This window comes from Oncorhynchus gorbuscha, linkage group LG19 (assembly GCF_021184085.1).
Source record: "Oncorhynchus gorbuscha isolate QuinsamMale2020 ecotype Even-year linkage group LG19, OgorEven_v1.0, whole genome shotgun sequence".
Classification (NCBI taxonomy): domain Eukaryota; kingdom Metazoa; phylum Chordata; class Actinopteri; order Salmoniformes; family Salmonidae; genus Oncorhynchus; species Oncorhynchus gorbuscha.
In genome coordinates, this window is record NC_060191.1 from 5,045,231 (window position 1) to 5,070,498 (window position 25,268).

Here is a 25,268-nt window from a genome sequence, read left to right on the forward strand (position 1 = left end):
TTAATATAATCCAACAGAAACCCACTGATTTCTGCTATGTTCATCATGTAAAATGCCTGCTTTTACAAAGAATTATGACCTTTGGATTTGAATTGCCAAGGACATTAAATATTGAACTTGTAATTTTTGTGAATGTCTGAGTGGTGATATTTCTGTGTAACAGCAGAGGGATGGATGGAGGGAGGATAGAGAGAGAGAAGAGAGAGGGATAGAGAGCTGGATGGACAAAGGAGAGAGAGGGATGGGGTAGAGGGAGGGATGGAGAGGAGAAAGCTGGAGAGAGGGGGATGGAGAGTGAAGAGGGATGTATGATAAAGGAGAGAGGGATAAAGGGAGGATAAGATGAGGAGATAGGAGAGTGGATGGCTCTTACAGTATAGTGCTGGATCTAAATGAGAGCCATGGAGGCACGGTTAACTCTCTGAGTAACTCTTGCATACGTAATACAATTTTCTCCCTCTCTCCCTTTTCCTCCTAGATACACGCACACTAGTGTGTTCTCTCTCTCTCTCTCTCTCTCTCTCTCTCTCTCTCTCTCTCTCTCTCTCTCTCTCTCTCTCTCTCTCTCTCTCTCTCACTCTCTCTCACTCTCACTCCCGTACGCTCCCTTGCTCGCATTATCTCTCTGACTCCCTTCCCCCACTCCCTTTCGGTGACACAGAAAAACGAACGCCACCTCTCGCTCTCTCGTTCTCCCCCGTCCTCCAATGGCACAAACACCCTGGTCTCTCATTCCACCTGCTCTCACTTTGTTTTTATTGTTTATTTGTAATCCCCCTCTTTTTCAGTCAAATCACCCACGGTCATGGAAGATCATCTCTCATTCTCTCCATCTCTGCTTTTTCTCTTTGTTGTTGAATCATGGTGTTGACACTATTTTGCAGTCTCCACTCGAAACTGGTTTTGCAACTCCCCTCTCACTCTATTTATCGCTCACCCTCTCTCCCTCCATCCCTCCCTCTTTCTCTCACGCTCACTCACTGTCCAGTTGACAACTCATCTTTTTTCCTATTCACAATATCTTTGTTGCACCCTCCATCCTGCCCTCCCTCCCTCCCCTTCTCTCTTGCTCTCAGTATCCATCTGAGAGCAAGAGTGGTGTGCTTATTTGCTTCTGCCTAAATATATGTGCATCTCTACCTCTCCCTCTCTCTTCCTCTCTGCTCAACACAGCCAAACACTGCCCTGCCTAACCACACAGGAGATTTCTTCAACAATTATTTTGTGGATTTTTTGTGCAGAAATCTGAAATGTGACAAACTCGAATAATTGGACCTTTTCTCGTTTTGTATTTTTGCATTTAGACAATCGTAGATTTTTTTTTGTGATGATTTGTTGATTTTTGGTCAGATTTTTGCCTCTTAATCTGAGAGTGTAGAGATTGGTATGTTGTGTGTGTGACTGAGTGTTGGAGGTTTCAGTAAGAGCTGTGTCTGTATCGCCCAGCAGCATCATCATTTGTGTGAGCTGAGAGTGGATGGAGTCCTAATCCCCGTTAACAGATTCATTATCGCTGGGCACAATCGTGTCGCTGCCTTGTTGTAAAGTCGCCTGGCTGAGCGATCTGCTGCCTGAATGGGGTTCTGACATGACGATAAGGGTCCCTCTGGGGTGTCTTCTCAATCCTAATCCCTCTCTCTCCTCCCTCTCTCTCCTCTCTCTCTTGCGCTGAGGGCTCCTCTCTTATCCATCAACACAAGCACATCTCCACTGTTACCAGACAACCATCCAATCACAGGCTGTTTAATATTTCAAAAACAGACCCTGTTATTTATTTACATTTGACATATTTTTGGGGTTCATGTCCCTAAACCTATATATTTCAGGATGAGTTATTTTTCCAAGAGGATCCAGCGCTGATGTTTGGCAACGGTATAGTGAGTGTGTAGATATTTGACAGAACACCAGAGAAGAGCAAGAGATAGCAGAACACCCTCCCAACGCTACAGTCAAAGGTAAGAAACAGATCACTCTCCAATCACTCATTCATCATGGGTGAATTGTCTGTGTATTCTACGAGATGAATGGGCAGTCAAGTGAAATAGATTCATCATGCACTGTTAGACCATTGCAGTTTATGTTCAATGAAGGAAAGTGGAGAGAAGCCTGGGTTTTACATCAAATGTTTGGATTTTTACGCAATGTCTGTGCATTGACTGATGTTGAAATTAGGAAATGATTTATAAAACATTGAGGTTGAACCATGTTTGTTTGATTCACTCTTTTGGATTGTTTTGTCAACCTCTACTTTATCATAGTTGATAAGAGGTTTTATTTATATTAATAAAATATCACATTGTATGTCACTGAATAGTTTGCTTAGCTTCATCTTCAGCAACCTCTTTCAAATGCTACATTAGACTTTGTGCAAGCTTCTAAATGAGATTGCTAGTGTGGGAGCATTTGTCCATCCTCTTGGTACTGTATGTTATACTCTTGTACACTCTAAAGCTCCATGTTGGATTTATTGATTCTACAAGCACCGAGCAGCCTGCAGCTGAATGCACTCAGTCATTCATTGATTTGGGAAAATGTGTGTGTTTGGTATGGTTTGACTATCCTTGTATCCAAAATTTGGACAAATGTGTACATTTTGCTGGTTCCCACAAGTAAAAAGGCTATTTTAGGCTTAGGGTTACAATTAGGATAAGTGTTAGGGTTAGGGAAAATAGCATTTTAAATGTATTTTTTTGTTACCCACAATGATAGTAAAAGAAATGATCCTGGTGGGACTTTTTTTTTTTACACAAACATGAATTAACTGAAACTTAAATATGAATTTAATAAGAAACAATTCAACCTCTATTGGAGTCTGTGGTTATGAAAATGAAATGTGTATTTATACACTAACGTTCAAAAATTTGGGGTCACTTAAAAATGTCTTTTTTAATAAAAAAAAATTCAAATTGATCAGAAATACAGTGTAGACACTGTTAATGTTGTAAATGACTGTCATTAAATAGTACCCGCCAAGTACCAGTCTCAACGTCAACAGTGAAGAGGCGACTCCGGGATGATGGCCGTCTAGGCAGAGTTCCTCCAGGTTCTGTGTTCTTTTGCCCATCTTAATCTTTTATTTTTATTGGCTATTCTGAGATATAGCTTTTTCTTTGCAACTCTACCTAGAAGGCCAACATCCCGGAGTCACCTCTTCACTGTTGATGTGAAGACTGGTACTTGGCGGGTACTATTTAATGAAGCTGCCAGTTGAGGACTTGTGAGGCGTCTGTATCTCAAACTAGACACGAATGTACGTCCTCTTGCTCAGTTGTGCACCAGGGCCTCTCACTCCTCTTTCTATTCTGGTTAGAGACAGTTTGCGCTGTTCTGTGAAGGGAGTAGTACACAGCATTGTACAAGATCTTCAGTTTCTTGGCAATTTCACACATGGAATAGCCTTAATTTCTCAGAACAAAAATAGACATGAGTTTCAGAAGAAATGTTATTTGTTTCTGGCCATTTTGAGCATGTAATCGAACCAACCACAAATGCTGATGCTCCAGATACTCAACGAGTCAAGGCCAGTTTTATTGCTTATTTAATCAGAACAGTTTTCAGCTATGCTAACATAATTGCAAAAGGGTTTTCTAATGATCAATTAGCCTTTTAAAATAAACTTGGATTAGATAACACAATGTGCCATTGGAACACAGGAGTCATTTACATTTACAACATTAACAATCTCTACAGTGTATTTCTGACAATTGTTATTTTAATGGACCAAAAAAAGTGCTTTTCTTTCAAAACAAGGACATTTCTAAGTGACCCCAAAGTTTTAAACTGTAGTGTAGATACATTACAGTCCTCACACTGAATGGGCCGTTCATGTCCCCACTGACTGATAACTGGGCTGTGGTGTGTATCACAGGGCCATATAACTGTCTCATAAACGGCAATCATTAAGAGTGTCCTTAAGTGGTCGTTAGGGAGACCATTGGGTCTTAACGTGTGGCATGATTCCTGTTGCATGTCATTATTCATACCCAGTGGCCCAGAGGAAAGCTGTGATGTGTAGTAATGAGAATGTGATGCAATACAGGATAAAGGAGAAGGTGGCTTTACTGTCCAAAGGGGATTTTCTTCTCAGCTGCACATCCTCAGTCTTCCTCATTAACCGCCTTACAAAATGGCCTCGTGGAGAAACATATTCTGGAGGCTCTCTCAATACAAATAGCTGAGTGACTGTTTCATAACAGAGCCATTCCCAGGGCTGAGTCAGTCAGCTTAGTTCAGTGCAGTGACAGATAGTTGACATCTATTCTACTGTATTCTATCCATTTCTCCTCGGCTTTGTTGTTCCTGAGAGTCTCGTTGGTTTTGAAGCAGCGAGTGCAAGGCACAGACGGCTGTGGTGTGAGTTTCCTTCGTCCGTCTCCCTCTCCTCTTCTCTCCTTGCTCCCCCTATCATGTGAGTGCGAACTCCCCATTATTTTCCTTCAGTTATGCAATGGTAACAAACTGGCAGGAAGCATCACGTCAACTTGAGCCTGCCTCCCTCTGACGACAACTACTGCTGGACCACTGCTCAACTCAGGCTGCTCCCTCCCTGGGGCCCCCTCAATCCCTTTCTGGGTTCATGTTAGCACTAGTTCCCATTATTGACACCACATCTGGTTGAGGACAGACAGATTTATGATTGTTACAAATCCCTTTGGCCCTGCAGTCTAGGGGGGATGGAAACGAGACCCGCAACTCTTGCAAATTTTAACAGTGAAAAGGAACAGTGAGAACAACCACAGACAACATAAGTCTACCGTCAAACACTCATGGTTTATTTTTAAACACACGGTAGAGGGGATGGGAAAAGGGGCTGGGCTGGGCTGGACCCAAGGAAAGAAATAACATTATCCAAAAACACCACTAAGCAAGACTACCGCTTCAACAACAGCTAGCTCACTAACCAATAAAATACAGTGGGTGGTCCACCCAGTTCTAACTAGTGTTCTTTAGACAATATTTACCTACGGGTAGTGTATGTCCATGGGCGACTTGTCTTGGTACCCCCTTTTCACCTCATTTGGCCGCCTTCCAGTTCTCTGCTGCCTGTGACTGGAACAAATTGCAAAAATTGCTGAAGTTGGAGACCTTTACCTCCCTCACCAACTTCAAACATCTGCTATCTGAGCAGCTAACCGATCGCTGCAGCTGTACATAGTCTATCGGTAAATAGCCCACCCAATTTACCTACCTCATCCCCATACTGTTTTTATTTATTTACTTTTCTGCTCTTTTGCACACCAGTATCTCTACCAGCACATGACCATCTGATCATTTGTCACTCCAGTGTTAATCTGCTGAATTGTAATTATTCGCCTACCTCATGCCTATTGCACACAATGTATATAGACTCATTTTTTTATACTGTGTTATTGACTTGTTTATTGTTTACTCCATGTGTAACTCTGTCTGTTCACACTGCTATGCTTTATCTTGGCCAGGTCGCAGTTGTAAATGAGAACTTGTTCTCGACTAGCCTACCTGGTTAAATAAAGGTGAAATAAAATTTCAAAAATAAAAACCAAGGGAAAGGGATGTGATTGGGTAAGGGAAAGGAGCAGGTGTCTCCTGATTGGCAACACCTGTGAATAAGGGAGAAGGAAAGAATATACACACATGATGCACACAGGATACCTGTATCCGTAACACCCCCATCCTTAAAAGAGCAACCCTATAAGGATTGCTACCAAAGTATTTACAAACTATTTACAATGAAGACCAACAAGATCAACAAACAAAGGCAACCTTACGAAACATACAAAAATCATCATTTTTACACAGGAGACAAAGCATCTGCTAAAACATTATCAGAACCCTTTGTGGCTGATCTCCAAATTATATTTTTGCACATTAACTGCCCACCTCATAAGGCACTGGTTCTGGTTGTACAGTGGGGCAAAAAAGTCAGCCACCAATTGTGCAAGTTCTCCCACTTAAAAAGACGAGAGAGGCCTGTAATTTTCATCATAGGTACACTTCAACTATGACAGACAGAATTAGAAAAAAACATCCAGAAAATCACATTGTAGGATTTTTTTAATGAATTTATTTGCAAATTATGGTGGAAAATACAGAGTTAACCAGTCGTTGGAAAGTGGCTGGTGCATCCCATATCCCAAAAGCCATGACTGAGTACTGTAGGAAGTTGTCTGGGGTCACAAAGGCAGAAATAACAGAAGTACATGAGGTTAACGGAACCTGCCAGTAACCTTTTAAGAGGTCCAACTTAGTTACACAAGTAGCAGCACCAACAGATACAGTCGTCCAGTCTGGGTAACGGGAACGAATCTGGCATTGTGACAGAATTTATCTTTCTATAATTTGTACATAACCTGAACTTCAAGGGCTTGAACTTGGCATAGCCAGGCCATTCTCCAACAAATATCTCACTTCATCCCTCATTATCTTCCCCTTATAAGCATTGACACGATATGGGTGTTGCTTGATAGGGGTAGCATTTCCAACATTAATGTCATATTCCAACACGTTTGTGCGAGTAGGAACGTCATAAAAGAGACAAGAACAACTGTATAGTAACCTCACAATATCGTCGGCCTGTCCGTCCATTAAATGTACCAGACTGACTGGAGAGACAGCAGCATTTCTGAGTTGGGCAATCTCATGCACTGCTGCTGAGTATTGCGCAACTCTAATCCATCTCCATCAGTCATCAATATGACAGCCCACTATCATAACAGCAGAAGCAGAGGAGACAGTTCAAAAACAGCAGCAGGTACTACTATCTAACTGGGGTATGGGTCGTTTTCTATAAGGAGTTTAAAGCACTTAATCCGTTTCACTTAATTTCTGTTCAATTAAATAAGGACCAGAGAAACGAGCTGACAGTGAAGATCCTGGAACACGCAATAACACCAGAACTTGGTCACCTGGCTGTAGTGGACGAGAAACAGCCTGTTTATCTTTGTCTATTCATACTCCTCAGTGAGGAAGACAGAGCTTCCTTTACGAGAGCACAGTAAGGGAACACCCTGCTGAAATGGACAAAAATGAATGGGAAGTCATTGGCACTGGACAAACCATATACACGGTGTCCAATACCACTCAATTTGGCGTCGTTTCGTTCAAAGTTGTTTGCAAATGCCAGATGGCAAATGCCAGGTGTAACACTTTGAAAATCCAGCAGATGGCGAGCGCGCTCCGTGGTTTTTCATATTGCAAATGAAACACAAGTCAACATCCAAAAGCAACATTTTGAAAAAGTGAAGGAAAAAAATCAAAAACCTAGCAACCCCTTAAAGTGCTTTCTGGACCGTTTTTCGAAATTCTTTCAATTTTTTTTTGTCAATTACACACGTGTAAGAACTGTATGAATATACTTTTGTCCAATTTTATTATCATAATTTTTTACATTTTTTTAACTTGTGCATAAGGCATATGTTTTGTCCATTTGCAATATGATTTCATAGGAAGTCAAAAGTAACTTTTTTGGGGGCCAAATGCCATAAGAAATTTGACGTGCTCAAAAGTCCTGCAGGAATGCAAAATTGACTGGCCTGATGAACACAGGATGGCCGGGCAGTGATAGTTGCTCTTTTCCATTGCTCATTGTGTTGATTTCATCATGTCCAATTGGTGATGTTTTTTTCACTATAGAATCATATTGCAAATGCACGTGCATTTGCAATATGTTTCAATGGACATTTACCATCACGAATTTGTCATGCTCAAAAATCCTGCAGGAATGCAAAATTGACTGGCCCGATGAACTCGGGATGGCTGGGCAGTGATTCTGGTTCCTCTCAATCGCTCGTTAGGGTTGTTTTCAGAATGAATGGTACCTCACTGATTAAACATATTGCAAATGGACAAGAGTCACCAGCAAGTCATCATCCATCAGTCAATTAGATATCATTCTGACACCAAACTGATAAACTGACACCAAACCCATTTTTTCCTACTTGTTTAGTAGCCAACTATCACATACTTCAGAGCTGGCCCAAAATTCACAACACCTTCTGTTCAAACCACAATAAAAACGTAAAACACATAGTTACGTTCTAGCTGCGGGTCCAGTTCTGATGTTATGGGTAGGCCTAGCTGAGGCGACCCCGAATCCCAAGTTTCGGCTCGATAGGTCTTTTGGTGCCCGAGCAAGACCCTAATTGGTGCTGAAAATCCACTTTTTACATGCCTTGCTACGGGGTCCTTGAATGAGCTATCGGACAGAAACATTGGGGTCAGTCTATATATTCCGAGGCGGTCGCAATGCACCTAGTCTTGCGACTCTGGGACATTTCTAAATGTCGTCATTTTCGTAATACAAAAATGAATTGAAGTTATTGCAAATGTACGAGGCTGTTTCTCGGTCCGAGAACCTTCTAGAGCCACGTAACTCACCACGCACTATCGACCTGAGGTCGAGAACAGGTTTCTAAAGTTTCGGAACTCTAGGTCTGACGGTTCTTTAAAAGTTCCAACAAGGTTAACTAATGCAGGCAGTGTATGTCTCTAGGCACCCCAATGTGTCCCTCCTTCCAAGCTGTGTGTGTGTGTGATTTAGTTTTTCTTTAAATTTTATGGGAAAAATGACTTAACAGTTCATGGGGGTTGCCTAATCACACATATGAAGTTTTGGAAAGATCTGACTTTTTTAACCCTTCGAAACAGCCCCTGTGACACCAATTATGGCACTTCCGATTGGCACAGGAAGCTATAAGTAAATTCATATCCTGATTGGGGTATGCCTTTACAGAATCTTGAGTTTTAAGTCTTTACGTTAAGAACCGAGTTATTTACGGAGGGTTTAGTCTGTGTGTTATTTCAGAAAATCACAAGTCTCGCAGAGCTCTGCAGCACACTTTAAAAAGATTTGTATGAACACCGTGCAACTGGATCTGTAACTGTTTAAAACAAACACCTATTTTTGAACATCACCAATTTGACATTGTACGATTTCTCTTAAATGACGATAGATAAATGGCTGGTTCTTTTTTTTATTGACACCGGAGGCTCCTTGTCTTTGACGTGAAGCGGAAAAATTATTGCTCTATTTTCATTTTGGACCTTTAATCCCAGAAAAATGGCCATAACTCAAAAACCATTGAGGCCTAGACACCATCTTGTTCAGGGCCAACTGCCCATTATGCCAAACCTATGCTCACCAAGTTTCATCTTCCGTTTTGGAGATAAGGCCACGTCGTGATTCGTGATGTTTTGTACATTTGCAATATGATTCCCTTCGCCCTCTTGTGGGATTTATCGGGACAGCAGAAAAATGACCAAAATGTGATTATTTTATAAAAGGGAAACCGAATGTCCGAGAGAGTTCGTTTGATGACTTCCCGGTAGATCCGGCCCTGCCGCACGGCCCGATGCCGTCCGCGAATTGTAAAAACGTTTTGGGACATCTGGTAAGGGACCGTACATTTGCAATATGGACTTTCTCACTAACAATATGGCGAATGTCAAAATGTTCCCTTAAGGTATGCCCCGGCTTGGTGTAGGCGCTCACGAAAGTGACTAACGTAGTCCAACACATTCTCATCTCCCACACACAACTCTTGGGACAAAAACTGTTCTTTAAGGACTTTCATTGGTCCTCTCACTGTGTGACCAATCACTAGTTCAGCCGGGCTGAACCCTGGGGACTCCTGTACAGTTTCACGAGCAGCAAACAAAACTAGAGGAACTCCCTCATCCCAATCTTTCTCAGATTCCAAACAATATTTACGTAGCATAGACATCAGTGTCTGATGCCAATGTTCAAGCGCACCCTGATACTCTGGGTGATATGTGCTTGACACACGGTCCATAATTGCCAGGGATTTTAACACCTGCTTGAAGAGCTTTGATAGGAAATTGGTACCTTGATCATTTTGTACCACCTTAGGTAATCCGAATGTTGTGAATAATTTTATTAAGTCTTCAGTCACCACCGGAGTTGTAATCCTTTGCAGGGGAATGGCCTCTGGGATCTTGTTGCCATACACATAATCGTTAACAGAAACTGGTTACCCGATTTTGTCTTCGGTAATGGTCCAACACAATCAACCACCACATGTTCGAATGGTTCACTTATGACAGGTATTGGACAAAGAGGAGCGGGAGGAATAACCTGATTTTCCTGTTATCTGACATGTGTGGCATGTCCGACAGAACTGAGCCACATCTGGTTTTAAACCTGGCCAAAAGAAATGTTGAAGAACCAGATCATAAGTCTTGGTGATTACTAAATGACCGGACCACTGGTGATCATGAGCAAGGGATAACACATTTTGTCGAAAGGCTGTAGGAATCACTATTTGGTAAACAGCATTCCAATCTCCACCCACGTCAACATTTCCATTTATGCAGGAGGAGATTACCATCAATGAAGAAAGCCACGTTCTTCTTCTTTACCTCTTCCAATGAGACAACCCTAGAAAAACATTTAGCAAGCTTGTTGTCAACCTTTTGGTTAGCAATCAGCTGCTCACGAGTGACTGTATTGCATCAGCAATAAGTTCAACATACTTCCCTGGGCTCCTCAGAGGTAGCATACAACCCATCCTCTGGATCAACTTCTTTGAACAGAACAGTGTTCGACAAATCTATCACGTCACCCACTTGTCGTGCCTGAGCACTAGTGACAGCACAAGCGGGGAATACATGTGGATAACTCTGTGCCCAAAATGTTTTATTTTTTAATTTTTTATTTTACCTTTATTTAACTAGGCAAGTCAGTTAAGAGCAAATTCTTATTTTCAATGACGGCCATAGGAACAGTGGGTTAAATGCCTGTTCAGGGGCAGAACGACAGATTTGTACCTTGTCAGCTCGGGGGTTTGAACTTGCAACCTTCCGGTTACTAGTCCAACGCTCTAACCACTAGGCTACCCTGCCGCCTCCATACGGGTACTACCTTTCCTACGGCAATATCGTTACCCATTATAAAGGTCACTTTACTGGCAACATAGGACGTACCCCCACTCTGAATATTCAGTGTACATTCAAAGTGCAATGGCACTGGGACAAAACCCATTTCAATACCCTGAACTAACACACTGGAACCACAGTATGTATTGTCAGATAAGGGCAACACATCAGACAATATAAACGACTGTGCTGCAACAGTATCTCTAAGGATTTTAACCGGTCGCTGAGACGCTTCATCATTCGTTAGGGACACAAACCCCTCAAATGAACGGTTCATTATTGCGGTCGGGGACTGGGACTTTCAAACTACAGTTACCCTGAGGAACTTGTTAAGTTTCAGGCCTCACAACCGTACCAATTAGACCAACACCTGTTGGCGACTTGGCACGAAGAGGCATCCCTTGTTTGCATTTTAGAAGGAAGCAATCATTAATCACATTGACCTTATGACAATAGAAACAGGGACACTCATTTTTCGGGCGTGTGTGATGTACTGCTGGCCGGCTAGGACTAAAAGTAGGCAATTCAGTGGCTCTACTCTCAGTATGAGCTGAAAACACGCTTGTGCGTCAACACAAACTCGTCTGCCAACACAGACGCTTCTGACAAGGAGGATACTTTGTTCATTTAGGTAAACTACAATGCCTTCTGGTAAGCAATTTTTAAACTCTTCCAACAAGATTAGCTCCCGAGAGAGTTGAAATCAGTTACCTTGCTAGCTGCATGCCATTTATCAAACAGATTTCCCTTGTCTCTAGCAAATTCTACATAAGTCTTACGAGAAGACTTTCTATGAGACCTAAATCTCTGTCGGTATGCCTCAGGCACAAACTCATAGGCGCATAGAACAGTAGCTTTGGCCACTTCATAATTCAAACTGTCTTCAAGAGGTAGCGCTGACAAAACCTCTTGGGCTTTACCAGTTAATTTACACTGAAGGCACCATACCTCTTCAGGCCATTTCAATTCTACAGCTATACGTTAAAAAACTCACAAATAGGAGTCAATCTCTGCCTTAGTGCCTTTGGTCAGAGAGTCGATCTGCCTACTAGTGTCAAAAGTGTTGGAAGCTCCAGTTGGTGAGGACGGCTCACTAACAGGCACAGCAGGAACGGAGGCTAGCCTCGCTGTCTCTGCCTCCAGTTCCATCTGGCGCATTTTTAACTCCAACTGCCGCTGCTCTTTTTCTGACTCAAATTTACTCATCTCCAAATGCCGCTGTTCTTTCTTTTTCTGCCTCAAGTTTACACATTTCCAACTGGAGATTTTCTCGCCTAATTTGTGCTCTCTTCCGCCGCCAGTTGGAGCTGTGTCGAATGGACATCCCTCCTGGCATCACCGTTTGACTGTGGGGAGAGTGGATCAAAATGGGGCAATGTGGCTGGAGCTTTAGCCTCGCCCTCAGACACCGACGGGCTTACAGGAGCAGCAACATCCCCTACAGGGGTAGTAGATTCAGGCAGCGGTAACACAAGCACCTGCTCTTCCAACAAAACACAACACCAGTTGTTTAACCTCCGCTTTAAGTAAACTCTGCGGAATCGATACAGTGTAATGGTCAGCCAAGGTCAGTAAATCAACTCTACAGCATTTGTCAAAAACCTCCCATGTAGGGTTATCCAAAAAGGATTTCAAATCAAATGTAGCCATTTTGAACTACCACGAAAACACAAAGCCAACAAATAGCAAACACTAATGCTACATCAGCTCAACACTGAACTAGACCACTACAACAATTTGCACGAGCGGCATGGGTGTCAGTAAAGACAGATCCCAGATGAGTCCTCACTTATGTTACGAATCCCTTTGGCCCTGCAGTCTAGGGGGGGATGGAAACGAGACCCGCAACTTAACTCTTGCAAATTTTAACAGTGAAAAGGAACAGTGAGAACAACCACAGACAACATAAGTCTACCGTCAAACACTCATGGTTTATTTTTAAACACACGGTAGAGGGGGTGGGAAAAGGGGCTGGGCTGGGCTGGACCCAAGGAAAGAAATAACATTATCCAAAAACACCCCTAAGCTAGACTACCCGCTTCAACAACAGCTAGCTCACTAACCAATAAAATACAGTGGGTGGTCCACCCAGTTCTAACTAGTGTTCTTTAGACAATATTTACCTACGGGTAGTGTATGTCCATGGGCGACTTATCTTGGTACCCCCTTTTCCCAGCATCAAACACCATACAAAACAATACTCACAGGATAATGGACAAAGTGACATGTAGTTGCAAAAACAAAAGAGAGAACTGATTGGGATACTTTTAAACCAAGGGAAAGGGGATGTGATTGGGTAAGGGAAAAGGAGCAGGTGTCTCCTGATTGCCAACTGATTGGTGACTGATTGGCGACACCTGTGAATAAGGGAGAAGGAAAGAAAATACACACAGGATACACACAGGATACCTGTAGCCGTAACAATGATAATTGCCAAAAATTGTTAATGTAGACTTTTCCAAGTAACATGAATTGAATTTCAATTCACACTACAGTCTAACCACACAACAACATTTCTATAATTCACCTAATGTGACAACATCCTCTACCACCCTCACAGCTGAATAATTCAAGACTATAACAAGAAAAATCCTGTTTGTTGATATACCATCAGAGTCTGGCCATGACAATGTGAGACTACAACAATAACACCAGTCTGTTGACAGCCTCAGTGTGAGGGGATGGACGGCAGTGTGTGCAACCATTCTGCTCCCACTGTTCACAAGTGAAACAGAGTGTTGGCATTGATTTTGTTAGTGACAGTTGGGGGTTTGGAGCCATTAAGGGGAACAGGCTTATTCTAATGAGCTTGGGATTGACTGTCTGGGTTGTCTGTTTAACCCTCTCTGGGCCTGGGATGCCCCAAATCCACATGCACACACACCACACACACACACATCCCAAACAATGACCCCAACACCTGGACTTATTATGTCCATTGAGACGTAATTGATTTGAAATGGCTGCTACAGTAAAAAGACTGGGTTGATATTTCTAAAATAGTTATAGTTATAGGTCAAATGTGATTCTTGATCATACATTCTTGATCATGTATTTAATATTGTGCAGTGCTTCTATTCAAATGTAGTGTCATGTGCTCATACAGATGGACCATTAAAAAGGCTGAGAATTCATGTGATACAATGCTGAATGTTCTAAACATTCAAAGACAGCAAAACCAAGATAGGAGCCTGGTGCAGAATCCAAATCTAAGAATCCCTCCCTGATAGACGCTATCAAATACACTATTGTTTTTCCTCAAGGTTCCTCTGTGTCTCACTGTATGTAGAGCAGTACTGTACAACCCCCTGTCTCTACTCCTCAGTACAACTCCTGTCAATGGTCTAGTCTGTGCTGATCTCATCTCATAGGCTCTCTTGAAACCCTCTTGTCTTCAACTGTAAAACCCTGGTATTCTCTTAATCTGCACAATCAGTGCTGTCCCCCATCATCCCCTCTTCATAGCTCTGTGATTGTAATGTAGATTGCGGTGTCTATCTGGGATAACCGGATTTCCCTTTGTATTTACCCTACTTTCTCCCCCTTGGCTGGGCTTGAGGAAGGGAAGGGAAACAGTGTCTCTCAGCAGGGTGTGGTGGTGGAGTTTGGCTATAGACTGACCGGTTCTCCATTGTTTCTCCTCTCTCCTTCCCTTTGTATTACCCTACTTTCTCCCCCTTGGCTGGGCTTGAGGAAGGGAGGGGAAACAGTGTCTCTCAGCAGGGTGTGGTGGTGGAGTTTGGCTACAGACTGACCTGTTCTCCCTTGTTTCCCCTCTCTCCTTCCCTTTGTATTTACCCTACTTTCTCCCTATTGGCTGGGCTTGAGGAAGGGAGGGGAAGCAGAGTCTCTCAGCAGGGTGTGGTGGTGGAGTTTGTCTACAAAGACTGACCTGTTCTCCCTTGTTTCCCCTCTCTCCTTCCCTTTGGAGGGTGGTTGTGTGAAGTCTGCTACTGTGCATCATTGTTGTAGACATACTATCTCTTATAGCATCTTCTAATTTCCAGGATGGTTGAGGGGTGTTGTGTTGATAGTTGGTCTGATGGCGGTTGAATCTCCCTCTTGTATTGACCCAACTCTGCCTCTGTTATATAGTGCTGGTTGTGTGGTGTGGCTGAGATTGCCACTGGACCTCCCACTATCTCCCCTACTCTGATCCCATAGGTTGAGGAGTATGATGAAGTAGGATGTTCGTAGAGATGACAGGGTAGTTGGTTTAGTTGAATTGGAATGGAATTGACCACAACCGTGATCCAAATGTAGATTAGAAATTGAGCAAAAATAACAAGCAATGTCTGCTCTTGCTCTGTGGTTTCTGCTCCACAGGGTTTCACCCTGCATACCTCCTCGCTCCAGGTACAAGCCCTTAGGCATAGCTCTGATCTAGGATTAGATTACCTTGACTTTCACAATTCCTTACACAAAACCTCACCTTTAGATCAGAGTCTAGGACAGGGGTGTCAAACTCATTCCACAGACAGCCTAGTTTCTGAAGGTTTTTGTTATTTCCTTTCAATTAAGACCTATACAACAAGATGAGGGGAGTTCCTTACTAATTAGTGACCTTAATTCATCAATCAAGTACAAGGGAGGAGCGAAAACCCACAGACACTCAGAACTCTGTGGAATGAGTTTGATCTGGTCTAGGAGAAGACAATGTAAACATCACCTTAGATCAGAGTCTAGGAGTAGACCATGTAAACATAACCTTAGATCAGAGTCTAGGAGAAGACAATGTAAACATCACCTTAGATCAGAGTCTAGGAGTAGACCATGTAAACATAACCTTAGATCAGAGTCTAGGAGAAGACAATGTAAACATCACCTTAGATCAGAGTCTAGGAGTAGACCATGTAAACATCACCTTAGATCAGAGTCTAGGAGAAGACAATGTAAACATCACCATAGATCAGAATTTAGGAGAAGACAATGTAAACATCACCTTAGATCAGAATTTAGGAGAAGACAATGTAAACATCACCTTAGATCAGAGTCTAGGAGAAAGTTCACATTGTCCTGAACCACCTACAGTAAGTACACTGATTGATGAAATAGGAAGTTTCAGTGAACATGAGCATGTCTGACAACTGTTCAACCATTGGCTGGCTCTCCCACAGACTGGAGGGGGGGGGTGGTTGGTGAGGTGATGTTCCCTCACCCCCTCCCTCCCTTGCTCCCTCCCTCCCTGCCTCCTCAGCAGGGTTGTTCTGAAACATCTTATCTTTCTTCCCTGGCTTCCAGTGTGTAAGAAGGAGTGGTAGACGGACAACAGTTCAGTTGCAATAGCCATCACCCAGCACCACATACAGCATAAGGCTTTGTTTACTCATAGTATTTATCATTGGTCCGCCACTGGTGTGGAAATGTGGAATATGTCTATCACTTACACACCTTTGATATTCTAACCCTTCTCTTCACTTAGTTCCTTTCAACAGGGTGGAGGAGGGGGGGTTAGGCGATAGACTATGGCTGCCATGGCGACCGTGCCCAACTACAGCCCTTCGCTATGGGTGAGGATGTGCCACGCCCTCCCCCGGCTGGACCTCACCATGACGATAAGAGACAACCTCTTCATCCCCGACAGCTGGGAGTACCAACAGGTAACAGAAAACGCCCACAGCCAATCACATCCATCGCAAACTACAACTGGCCAATCACACAGCACGACTGATTGATTCATATTTATCTCAAGTCTTCTCTTGGTTCAAACAACAAGATCGACAATAAAAGACAGCTAAGATTCAATGAAAAATATGTATTGCACTTGGTAAGAATGAGAACCAAGTCTGATACCGCCATGATACAGAATCCCCCCACCCCTCATGTTAAATACTGCCCCATAAAGATCCCTCTCTGTTTTGCACAGCGGCATCTGCAGAATCCTACTGGTATTATTAGAGCATTTAAACAGCTTATTCATGCTAGTGGTGCAAGTGGCCTAGTTATTGACAGGGAAACGAGCCCAGACCACTCAGAAGAATCTTGACCTGGATTTCAACTCATCAGAAATATTACACCACCTGGCTGTCTCTCCTCAAAACTGTTAGCACTTAATTACACTGTTCTGTTCCCATCTCCACCACAGTTCAGTTTACATCCCTCAGCTCCACTACAGACTCCATCTTATTTCACATTCATTCTCATCATCGGCATGCAAGTGTAAAAGTTCCACAGTACGGTTTGAGTAGGATTTGGTTTGAGTGTTTTAATCTGGAGACACTGTAGTAGTAGCAGCAAAATGTTGTATTGTCAAAATGTTTGTTGTGTTGTTCATTTCTAGGTTTCACCATTCCCTTCCAGTGGCTCTACGTCCCTACTCCCTACGTCACACACATTGCATGTTTACAACATGTCTATGGTACCAAGAGGGGGATTCTCAAATGATCCGCCAGTAGAGAAAGACAAAAGAAATGGGAAGCACTTGGAGAGAGAATGAGAGGGAGAGGATGAGTAACGTGAGGAGGTCGTGGGGAACAGAAGACAGGACAGAAAGAGAGATTAAAAAGGAGAGGATGAGTAACGTGAGGAGGTCGTGGGGAACAGAAGACAGGACAGAAAGAGAGAGTAAAAAGGAGAGGATGAGTAACGTGAGGAGGTAGTGGGGAACAGAAGACAGGACAGAAAGAGAGAGAATAAAAAGGAGAGGATGAGTAACGTGAGGAGGTAGTGGGGAACAGCAGACAGGACAGAAAGAGAGACAGATGAGTAAGAGGAGGTAGTGGGGAACAGAAGACAGGACAGAAAGAGAGAGAATAAAAAGGAGAGGATGAGTAACGTGAGGAGGTAGTGGGGAACAGAAGACAGGACAGAAAGAGAGAGTAAAAAGGAGAGGATGAGTAACGTGAGGAGGTAGTGGGGAACAGAAGACAGGACAGAAAGAGAGAGTAAAAAGGAGAGGATGAGTAACGTTAGGAGGTAGTGGGGAACAGAAGACAGGACAGAAAGAGAGAGTAAAAAGGAGAGGATGAGTAACGTGAGGAAGTAGTGGGGAACAGAAGACAGGACAGAAAGAGAGAGTAAAAAGGAGAGGATGAGTAACGTGAGGAGGTCGTGGGGAACAGCAGACAGAAAGAGAGATTAAAAAGGAGAGGATGAGTAACGTGAAGAGGTCGTGGGGAACAGCAAACAGGACAGAAAGAGAGAGAGAGTAAAAAGGAGAGGATGAGTAACGTGAGGAGGTCGTGGGGAACAGCAGACAGGACAGAAAGAGAGAGAGAGAGTATAAAGGAGAGGATGAGTAACGTGAGGAGGTCGTGGGGAACAGAAGACAGGACAGAAAGAGAGAGTAAAAAGGAGAGGATGAGTAACGTGAGGAGGTCGTGGGGAACAGAAGACAGGACAGAAAGAGAGATTAAAAAGGAGAGGATGAGTAACGTGAGGAGGTCGTGGGGAACAGCAGACAGGACAGAAAGAGAGAGAGAGTAAAAAGGAGAGGATGAGTAACGTGAGGAGGTCGTGGGGAACAGAAGACAGGACAGAAAGAGAGATTAAAAAGGAGAGGATGAGTAATGTGAGGAGGTCGTGGGGAACAGAAGACAGGACAGAAAGAGAGATTAAAAAGGAGAGGATGAGTAATGTGAGGAGGTCGTGGGGAACAGAAGACAGGACAGAAAGAGAGAGTAAAAATGAGAGGATGAGTAACGTGAGGAGGTCGTGGGGAACAGCAGACAGGACAGAAAGAGAGTAAAAAGGAGAGGATGAGTAACGTGAGGAGGTCGTGGGGAACAGCAGACAGGACAGAAAGAGAGTAAAAAGGAGAGGATGAGTAACGTGAGGAGGTCGTGGGGAACAGAAGACAGGACAGAAAGAGAGAGTAAAAAGGAGAGGATGAGTAACGTGAGGAGGTCGTGGGGAACAGAAGACAGGACAGAAAGAGAGAGTAAAAAGGAGAGGATGAGTAACGTGAGGAGGTCGTGGTGGAACAGCAGACAGGACAGAAAAAGAGAGATTAAAAAGGAGAGGATGAGTAACGTGAGGAGGTCGTGTGGAACAGAAGACAGGACAGAAAGAGAGATTAAAAAGGAGAGGATGAGTAATGTGAGGAGGTCGTGGGGAACAGAAGACAGGACAGAAAGAGAGATTAAAAAGGAGAGGATGAGTAACGTGAGGAGGTCGTGGGGAACAGCAGACAGGACAGAAAGAGAGAGTAAAAAGGAGAGGATGAGTAACGTGAAGAGGTCGTGGGGAACAGCAGACAGGACAGAAAGAGAGAGAGAGTAAAAAGGAGAGGATGAGTAACGTGAGGAGGTCGTGGGGAACAGCAAACAGGACAGAAAGAGAGAGTAAAAAGGAGAGGATGAGTAACGTGAGGAGGTCGTGGGGAACAGAAGACAGGACAGAAAGAGAATAAAAAGGAGAGGATGAGTAACGTGAGGAGGTAGTGGGGAACAGCAGACAGGACAGAAAGAGAGAGTAAAAAGGGATAGAGAAAGTGAGGGTGGCAGTGAATGTATTTAAGTAGGTCACAGATTATTAATAGAGTTGCAGTGGCGTGGATAGAAAGAAAGAGAGCGGGGGAGAGGGTAGGGTGAGGGGGAGAGAAAGAGGAAAGGGGGAGAGAGGGGGAGAGAAAGAGAAAGAGGAAAGGCAGAGAGGGAGGGGGGAGAGAGAGAGGGAGGTGAGAGAGGGGGAGTGGAGGAGAAAGAAAGTAGGCAAGGGAGTTGGGGGAACATGGATGGGTGGGGGGGGCTATAGAGAGCAGGAGAGAGGGATAAGAAAGGGATAAGAGATAAGGTGGAGGAGAGGAAAGGGAGTGAGACAGGCAGATGGAGAGGGATAATGCTGTAGATAAGTGTTCTGGCTAAATGCACTCTCCAGTAAAGTTGAGTATGATAGATGTTAGTATGTCAGAGTGCAGGCTGAAGATGAGATGCAGGAGAGATGTGACAGGGGTTAGTGTCGTTAATGTTCACTACAGCTTGCAGCTGAGGTAGTAGTGTGACGATACAAGGCAGCTTTTAACCCTTAATCATGTTCAGTATGTATGTTAAACAGTCAGGAATGATATTATTACACTCAGTTACTGGTTAATGAATGCAGTGGGTATGCTCTTCTGAATGGGGTCATACAGATTAGTGTGCGTGTGTGTGTGTGTGTGTGTGTGTGTGTGTGTGTGTGTGTGTGTGTGTGTGTGTGTGTGTGTGTGTGTGTGTGTGTGTGTGTGTGTGTGTGTGTGTGTGTGTGTGTGTGTGTGTGTGTGTGTGTGTGTGTGTGTGTGTGTGTTCTAATCACCTTTCACTTCCACTGCTTGGGTAGGTAGGACTGTACGCCATTTGTCACGGTGGAATTATAGGACCAAAGAATATTGTGGTCCTTTGTAGCTCAGTTGGTAGAGCATTGTGCTTGTAATGCCAGGGTAGTGGGTTTGATACCCAGGACCACCCATACGTAAAATGTATGCATGCATGACGTTAAGTTGCTTTGAATAAAAGTTGTGATTTTAGGTATCACAATATCAACCTGTTATTTAGCTATTTTGCATAAATACACTGTATGGATTCTTGCAGAATATTGAGGTTCCCATGATGAAGGCTGGGAATACACTAATGTCCTCATGACTGACACGTGCACCTCCCAGCTGCTCTGAATCCCTGTTGTTATCCATAACACAGTATATTGATACATTTACCCAGCCCTAGCTGCTACAGTCTGGCCTCAATATTTGACTCTCAAATGGTGTGGAGGAGGCTCATGGGAGTTTCTGAAATACAATTCTATCCCGCCTGCAAAAATATGTTGAACCAACATTTTATCAATGTCATCTGTCAACAATTTTAGGTTAATTGTTTGTTTTTTGAAAATGAAGAAATGAAACATACACAAATTTGGACCAGGTTTCCACCGTAAATCAACAACAGAATTTCAAGGGTTGATTTATTCACTTGTTAGCAATGCAATTAAATATAAACCGAATATGGACATTGATTTTTACGTTATGTCAGGTTTTTGCCCAGAGGGATAATGTTACTTAGAAATGCATTTTCCATTATGCAATCAAGTACAATGACAGTGTTACCATAAGCATCCGTCTGTAAAGTGCTGTGTTTAATTTGATTTACTCTCTCAGACTCTACTGGTCCTCTCTAGTCTCTCGGCCATTGCTCTAGTTCTCTCCCTCCTCGTCATTATCTCCTTCCTTATACACTACTGCTGCTGTCGCCGTGGTGACCGGAGCGAGGGATCTGAGGAAGAGGAGGAGGATGAAGAGGGCAGCACGGGCCACGGCTACGGAGGCAAGAAAGGGCGGGGTATCTGCTGTGTCACCTGGGTGTCGGTGGCGGCTGTCACACTGTGCTGGTGAGTAAGAGAGGTTATTGTGACATCACTGCCAGGGTCTATGTGATGTCATTATGAGGGTCATTGTGACCTCTATGCAGGCCATTGGGATGTTGTGATGTCATGAGGGTCATTGTGATGTCCTGTCGTCTGTGTGACATCAGTGTCATGAGTGTTGTATTCATGAACTGTGACCAAACCATATGACCATTTGTCACAGGGATAGAGGAAAGGGAATCCTTTTTATAACACAGAGGTACCATCTTCTAACTTTCATTATTTCCCAATGGTCCAATAACCATGTGTGAGTTTTGATGTAAGTTCTTTTCAGAGCACTGTAGAAAGTAGTATCCAGTTCTTGCTTTACAATGGGTTAGTATTTTGCTCGCGGCAATATCTGACACAGACAGGTGACCTAACTGACCGTGGTCAAGTTGTCGTTTGACCACAGGGACCAGGCCACTGAGGTTAGGTGTTTGGGCTTGTGACAGCATGTTTGTGGTTTGGAAATTGATTCGTGGTTTCCTATCACCGTGACGATGATGTCAGAAGTTCCATCTCAGTGTATTGAATCCTCTCTCCTCTGTTCCCTCTCTGGTGACTATGCTGTCATCCACTGTCACGAGGGCATTTAGTCACATTGTGACAGGATGTTAATTTTAAGTTTGCATGAGGATATTGCAGCAGGTATTCACATCTGACCCTACGAGATCCAGAGTACTGTTGGTTGTCTGTTCTACCTGATTATTAATTGCACCCACCTGGTGTCCCAGGTCTTAATCAGTCCCTGATTAGAGGAGAAGAATTAAGTGGAACTGGTTTAGCGGTCCAGATTAGAATTTGCGGGGTTTACTGAGCCAGATTGGGTTCTCGTATAGAAAACCCACAGTTAAACACCTTCAGCTCTGACACCGCATGAGGTTGGATGTCCCCTCCCGTCTCAGCAGCATAGCGTTGTCATATGTCACATGTTATCGGATTGCATTGTCAGCCTGAGTTGATGTCACTGCTTTATCAAACAGCACAATGTGCTCCAGATCTGATTTCCGCTTCAGTGATGTCATCATTATGCAGGTGTTTGTGTTATGGTGGTCCTGTTCCCCCCTGCGGCCGTGATGATGTCATCTCTCTCTCTCTCTCTGATACATGACCTTGCTGTTTAGATGAAAAAGGGGAGACATGGTAGTAGACATCTTAGTTTTAGAAATGCATTGTGGGAAAATCTCAAATTACACTCTATTTTCAAGTTGTGCATCAGAGCACATATATGACACACATGATGCTGTCATAGAAAATATACACGTTGGACTGTATGAAACACAACACTCCTCTTTTTCCCGCTTTCTAATCTGGGTCACATACTTTGTGGGAGATTGGGTCATACCATTGCTCTCGGGTGCGAGGGGATTTGGTGAACATCTGGCCTAAGCTTTAATCTGAATATTTGAATAACAGAGAGATAAATATGTGATTATTTTTTATATTTCTAATATCACGCCAGCTGAAGACTGCAGATGCAGACACTGCTAAGACTCTTCAAAGCTATCTGTATGTTTTCCTGTGGTCGGTCGTTCGTTCATTCATCCATTTCTCACATTTCACATCACTCTCACCAGTTCCATCTTGTTGTGTAAAATTAATTTAATATGTACAAACTGAATGAAATATGAATCTCTCTCCCTCAATCCCTGTTCCCCTTTTCACAGTGTTGCCATAGGCGTTGGTTTCTATGGCAACAGTGAGGCTAATGATGGGATATATCAGTTGACCTCATCTCTTCTCACAGCCAATTACACACTGGCTTCCATCGATCTGCTGGTGAGTACTCCAGCTCCTCCCTCCCTTCAAATTTCAGACATGCACTGTGTGTGTGTGTGTGTGTGTGTGTGTGTGTGTGTGTGTGTGTGTGTGTGTGTGTGTGTGTGTGTGTGTGTGTGTGTGTGTGTGTGTGTGTGTGTGTGTGTGTGTGTGTGTGTGTGTGTGTGTGTGTGTGTGTGTGTGTGGTAGATATATTGGCGGAGAGGGAGAGAAAGTGGGGTGTAAACTTGTCAGGTGTAATATGGATCTGTCTGTCCTCATGTGGTCACTCAGTGGTTTATATGTCTGTCCCCACGCAGTCACTCAGTGGTTTATATGTCTGTCCCCACGCTGTCACTCAGTGGTTTATATGTCTGTCCCCACGCTGTCACTCAGTGGTTTATATGTCTGTCCCCACGCTGTCACTCAGTGGTTTATATGTCTATCGTCATGCGGTCACTCAGTGGTTCATCTGTTTGTCCCCACGCGGTCACTCAGTGGTTTATCTGTCTGTCCCCACACGGTCACTCAGTGGTTTATATGTCTGTCCCCATGCGGTCACTCAGTGGTTTATATGTCTATCGTCATGCGGTCACTCAGTGGTTTATCTGTCTGTCCCCACGCAGTCACTCAGGAGTTTATATGTCTGTCCCCACGCGGTCACTCAGTGGTATATCTGTTTGTCCCCACGCGGTCACTCAGTGGTTTATATGTCTATCGTCATGCGGTCACTCAGTGGTTTATCTGTTTGTCCCCACGCAGTCACTCAGTGGTTAATATGTCTGTCCCCACGCAGTCACTCAGTGGTTAATATGTCTGTCCCCACGCGGTCACTCAGTGGTTAATATGTCTGTCCCCACGCGGTCACTCAGTGGTTAATATGTCTGTCCCCACGCGGTCACTCAGTGGTTTATCTGTCTGTCCCCACGCGGTCACTCAGTGGTTTATATGTCTGTCCCCACACGGTCACTCAGTGGTTTATCTGTCTGGGTGATGGATGCCCTCTTTGTACATGTTTTTTTCCACAGAGAGATGGAGGTTATAAGTCATACAATCAACCATGAGATTGATTGTATGACTTATAACGTCCACCTCTCTGTCCTGCCCCACCCCTCCCTCTCCGCCTCCCCAGGTTTCAGACACGATCTCTGGGCTACAGCAGTCCATCGCTGGGCCCCTGACCACTATGGAGGAGCTGTTTACAGGCAGTAAGCCTTATTTGGTGTCCACCCGGAACTGTAGGAGACTGTCAGAGAACGTGGTGTCCCTGCTCACCTCTCTGACCATGGCTCGCTCCTCTGATGGGGGTGCCTGGAACAGCAGTAACAATAGCGGAGATCCTCCCATAGCAGCCCTCACCCCTGTGCCCCCCTCCATGGCCCCCACAGTGGCACCAGTCGGAGGGGTCATGCCAAGCCCCTTCTCCCCTGGCTGGGCAGCCAACACACTGATGGTCAACGAGGACTACAGGTGAGGGAAGGGAGTGGGAGTGTCTTCTTCTCCAATGTTTTTAATTGGGTGTTAAGAACACACATAGCGTGCCAGTATATCACTCCCTTGTGGTTTGCTGAAAGATTGAGTTTTGCGTTCAGCACCATAGAAATGTATTTGGAAGTGTACTCTCTGCATTGTGTGGTTCTATGGTGTCCTATTGCTGAGATGGCTGTTATCTCCTGGGCTGTAGGTGGCTGTCCTACGTGCTGCTGTTGCTGTTGGACCTCCTAGTGTGTCTGTTCATCCTGCTGGGGCTAGCCAAACAGGCCCGCTGGCTCCTCATTCTGTAAGCACACACACACACACACACACACACACCGACAGTTAAACCCTGTGTGTTGTATTGCATCGAACAACACTGAGTTTGTAATGCTCTGTGACTCTGTGTTATATAGGCTGTGTAATATATGATGGTTCCTAGGAGGTGTGTTTGGTGCTTCGCTGACCCCTATGTGTGTGTGGTTTTTCTCCTCCCAGGATGACGGTGCTGGCCTGGCTGGCTCTGTTCCTGAGCTGGGGATCCCTGGGCCTGGAGACTGCCACTGTGGTGGTGAGTACTGACGGATAAAGGGAGGAGAGGTGGAGGGTTGGTGTGTGTTGTTGAGGGGAAGGGAGGGAGTTGATTGTTCATGGCTGGCTAGAGAGTATCTCAGGAATGTCTTAAAGAAGTCCCGGCCAGAGCAGAACAGAATGGCTGTGTACTTCTGTTGGTGTCTGTCTGCATATTTGTGTATGTGTTTCTGTATTGCATTCAGTGTGCCTCTGTGCCCCTTGTGCTAAACTGTGAAAAGACTGGCCTCCTAGGGAACACTGCAGTCATGGCAGGGGAC

General features: G+C 44.2%; 1 protein-coding gene across 8 annotated transcripts in view; it reads left to right on the plus strand.

The window, feature by feature from the left end:
* Positions 1 to 867: 867 nt before the first annotated feature.
* The window catches only part of LOC124005548 (protein tweety homolog 1-like), a 39,082-nt gene continuing 14,681 nt past the window's right edge, over positions 868 to 25,268 (plus strand). For 2 of the 8 annotated variants that reach the window (XR_006833645.1, XM_046314926.1), the window contains exons 1-7: positions 881 to 1,955; positions 16,308 to 16,472; positions 20,939 to 21,168; positions 22,854 to 22,965; positions 24,077 to 24,414; positions 24,629 to 24,724; positions 24,916 to 24,988. Coding sequence is in view for 6 of the 8 variants with exons in the window: in XM_046314926.1 (XP_046170882.1) it covers positions 16,338 to 16,472; positions 20,939 to 21,168; positions 22,854 to 22,965; positions 24,077 to 24,414; positions 24,629 to 24,724; positions 24,916 to 24,988 (984 nt within the window). In the remaining 2 variants the exon portion in view is untranslated. Of the gene's footprint in view, positions 1,956 to 16,307; positions 16,473 to 20,938; positions 21,169 to 22,853; positions 22,966 to 24,076; positions 24,415 to 24,628; positions 24,725 to 24,915; positions 24,989 to 25,268 lie in introns of all 8 variants that reach the window. The other 6 variants (XR_006833644.1, XM_046314922.1, XM_046314921.1 and 3 more) reach the window with 6 other exon arrangements.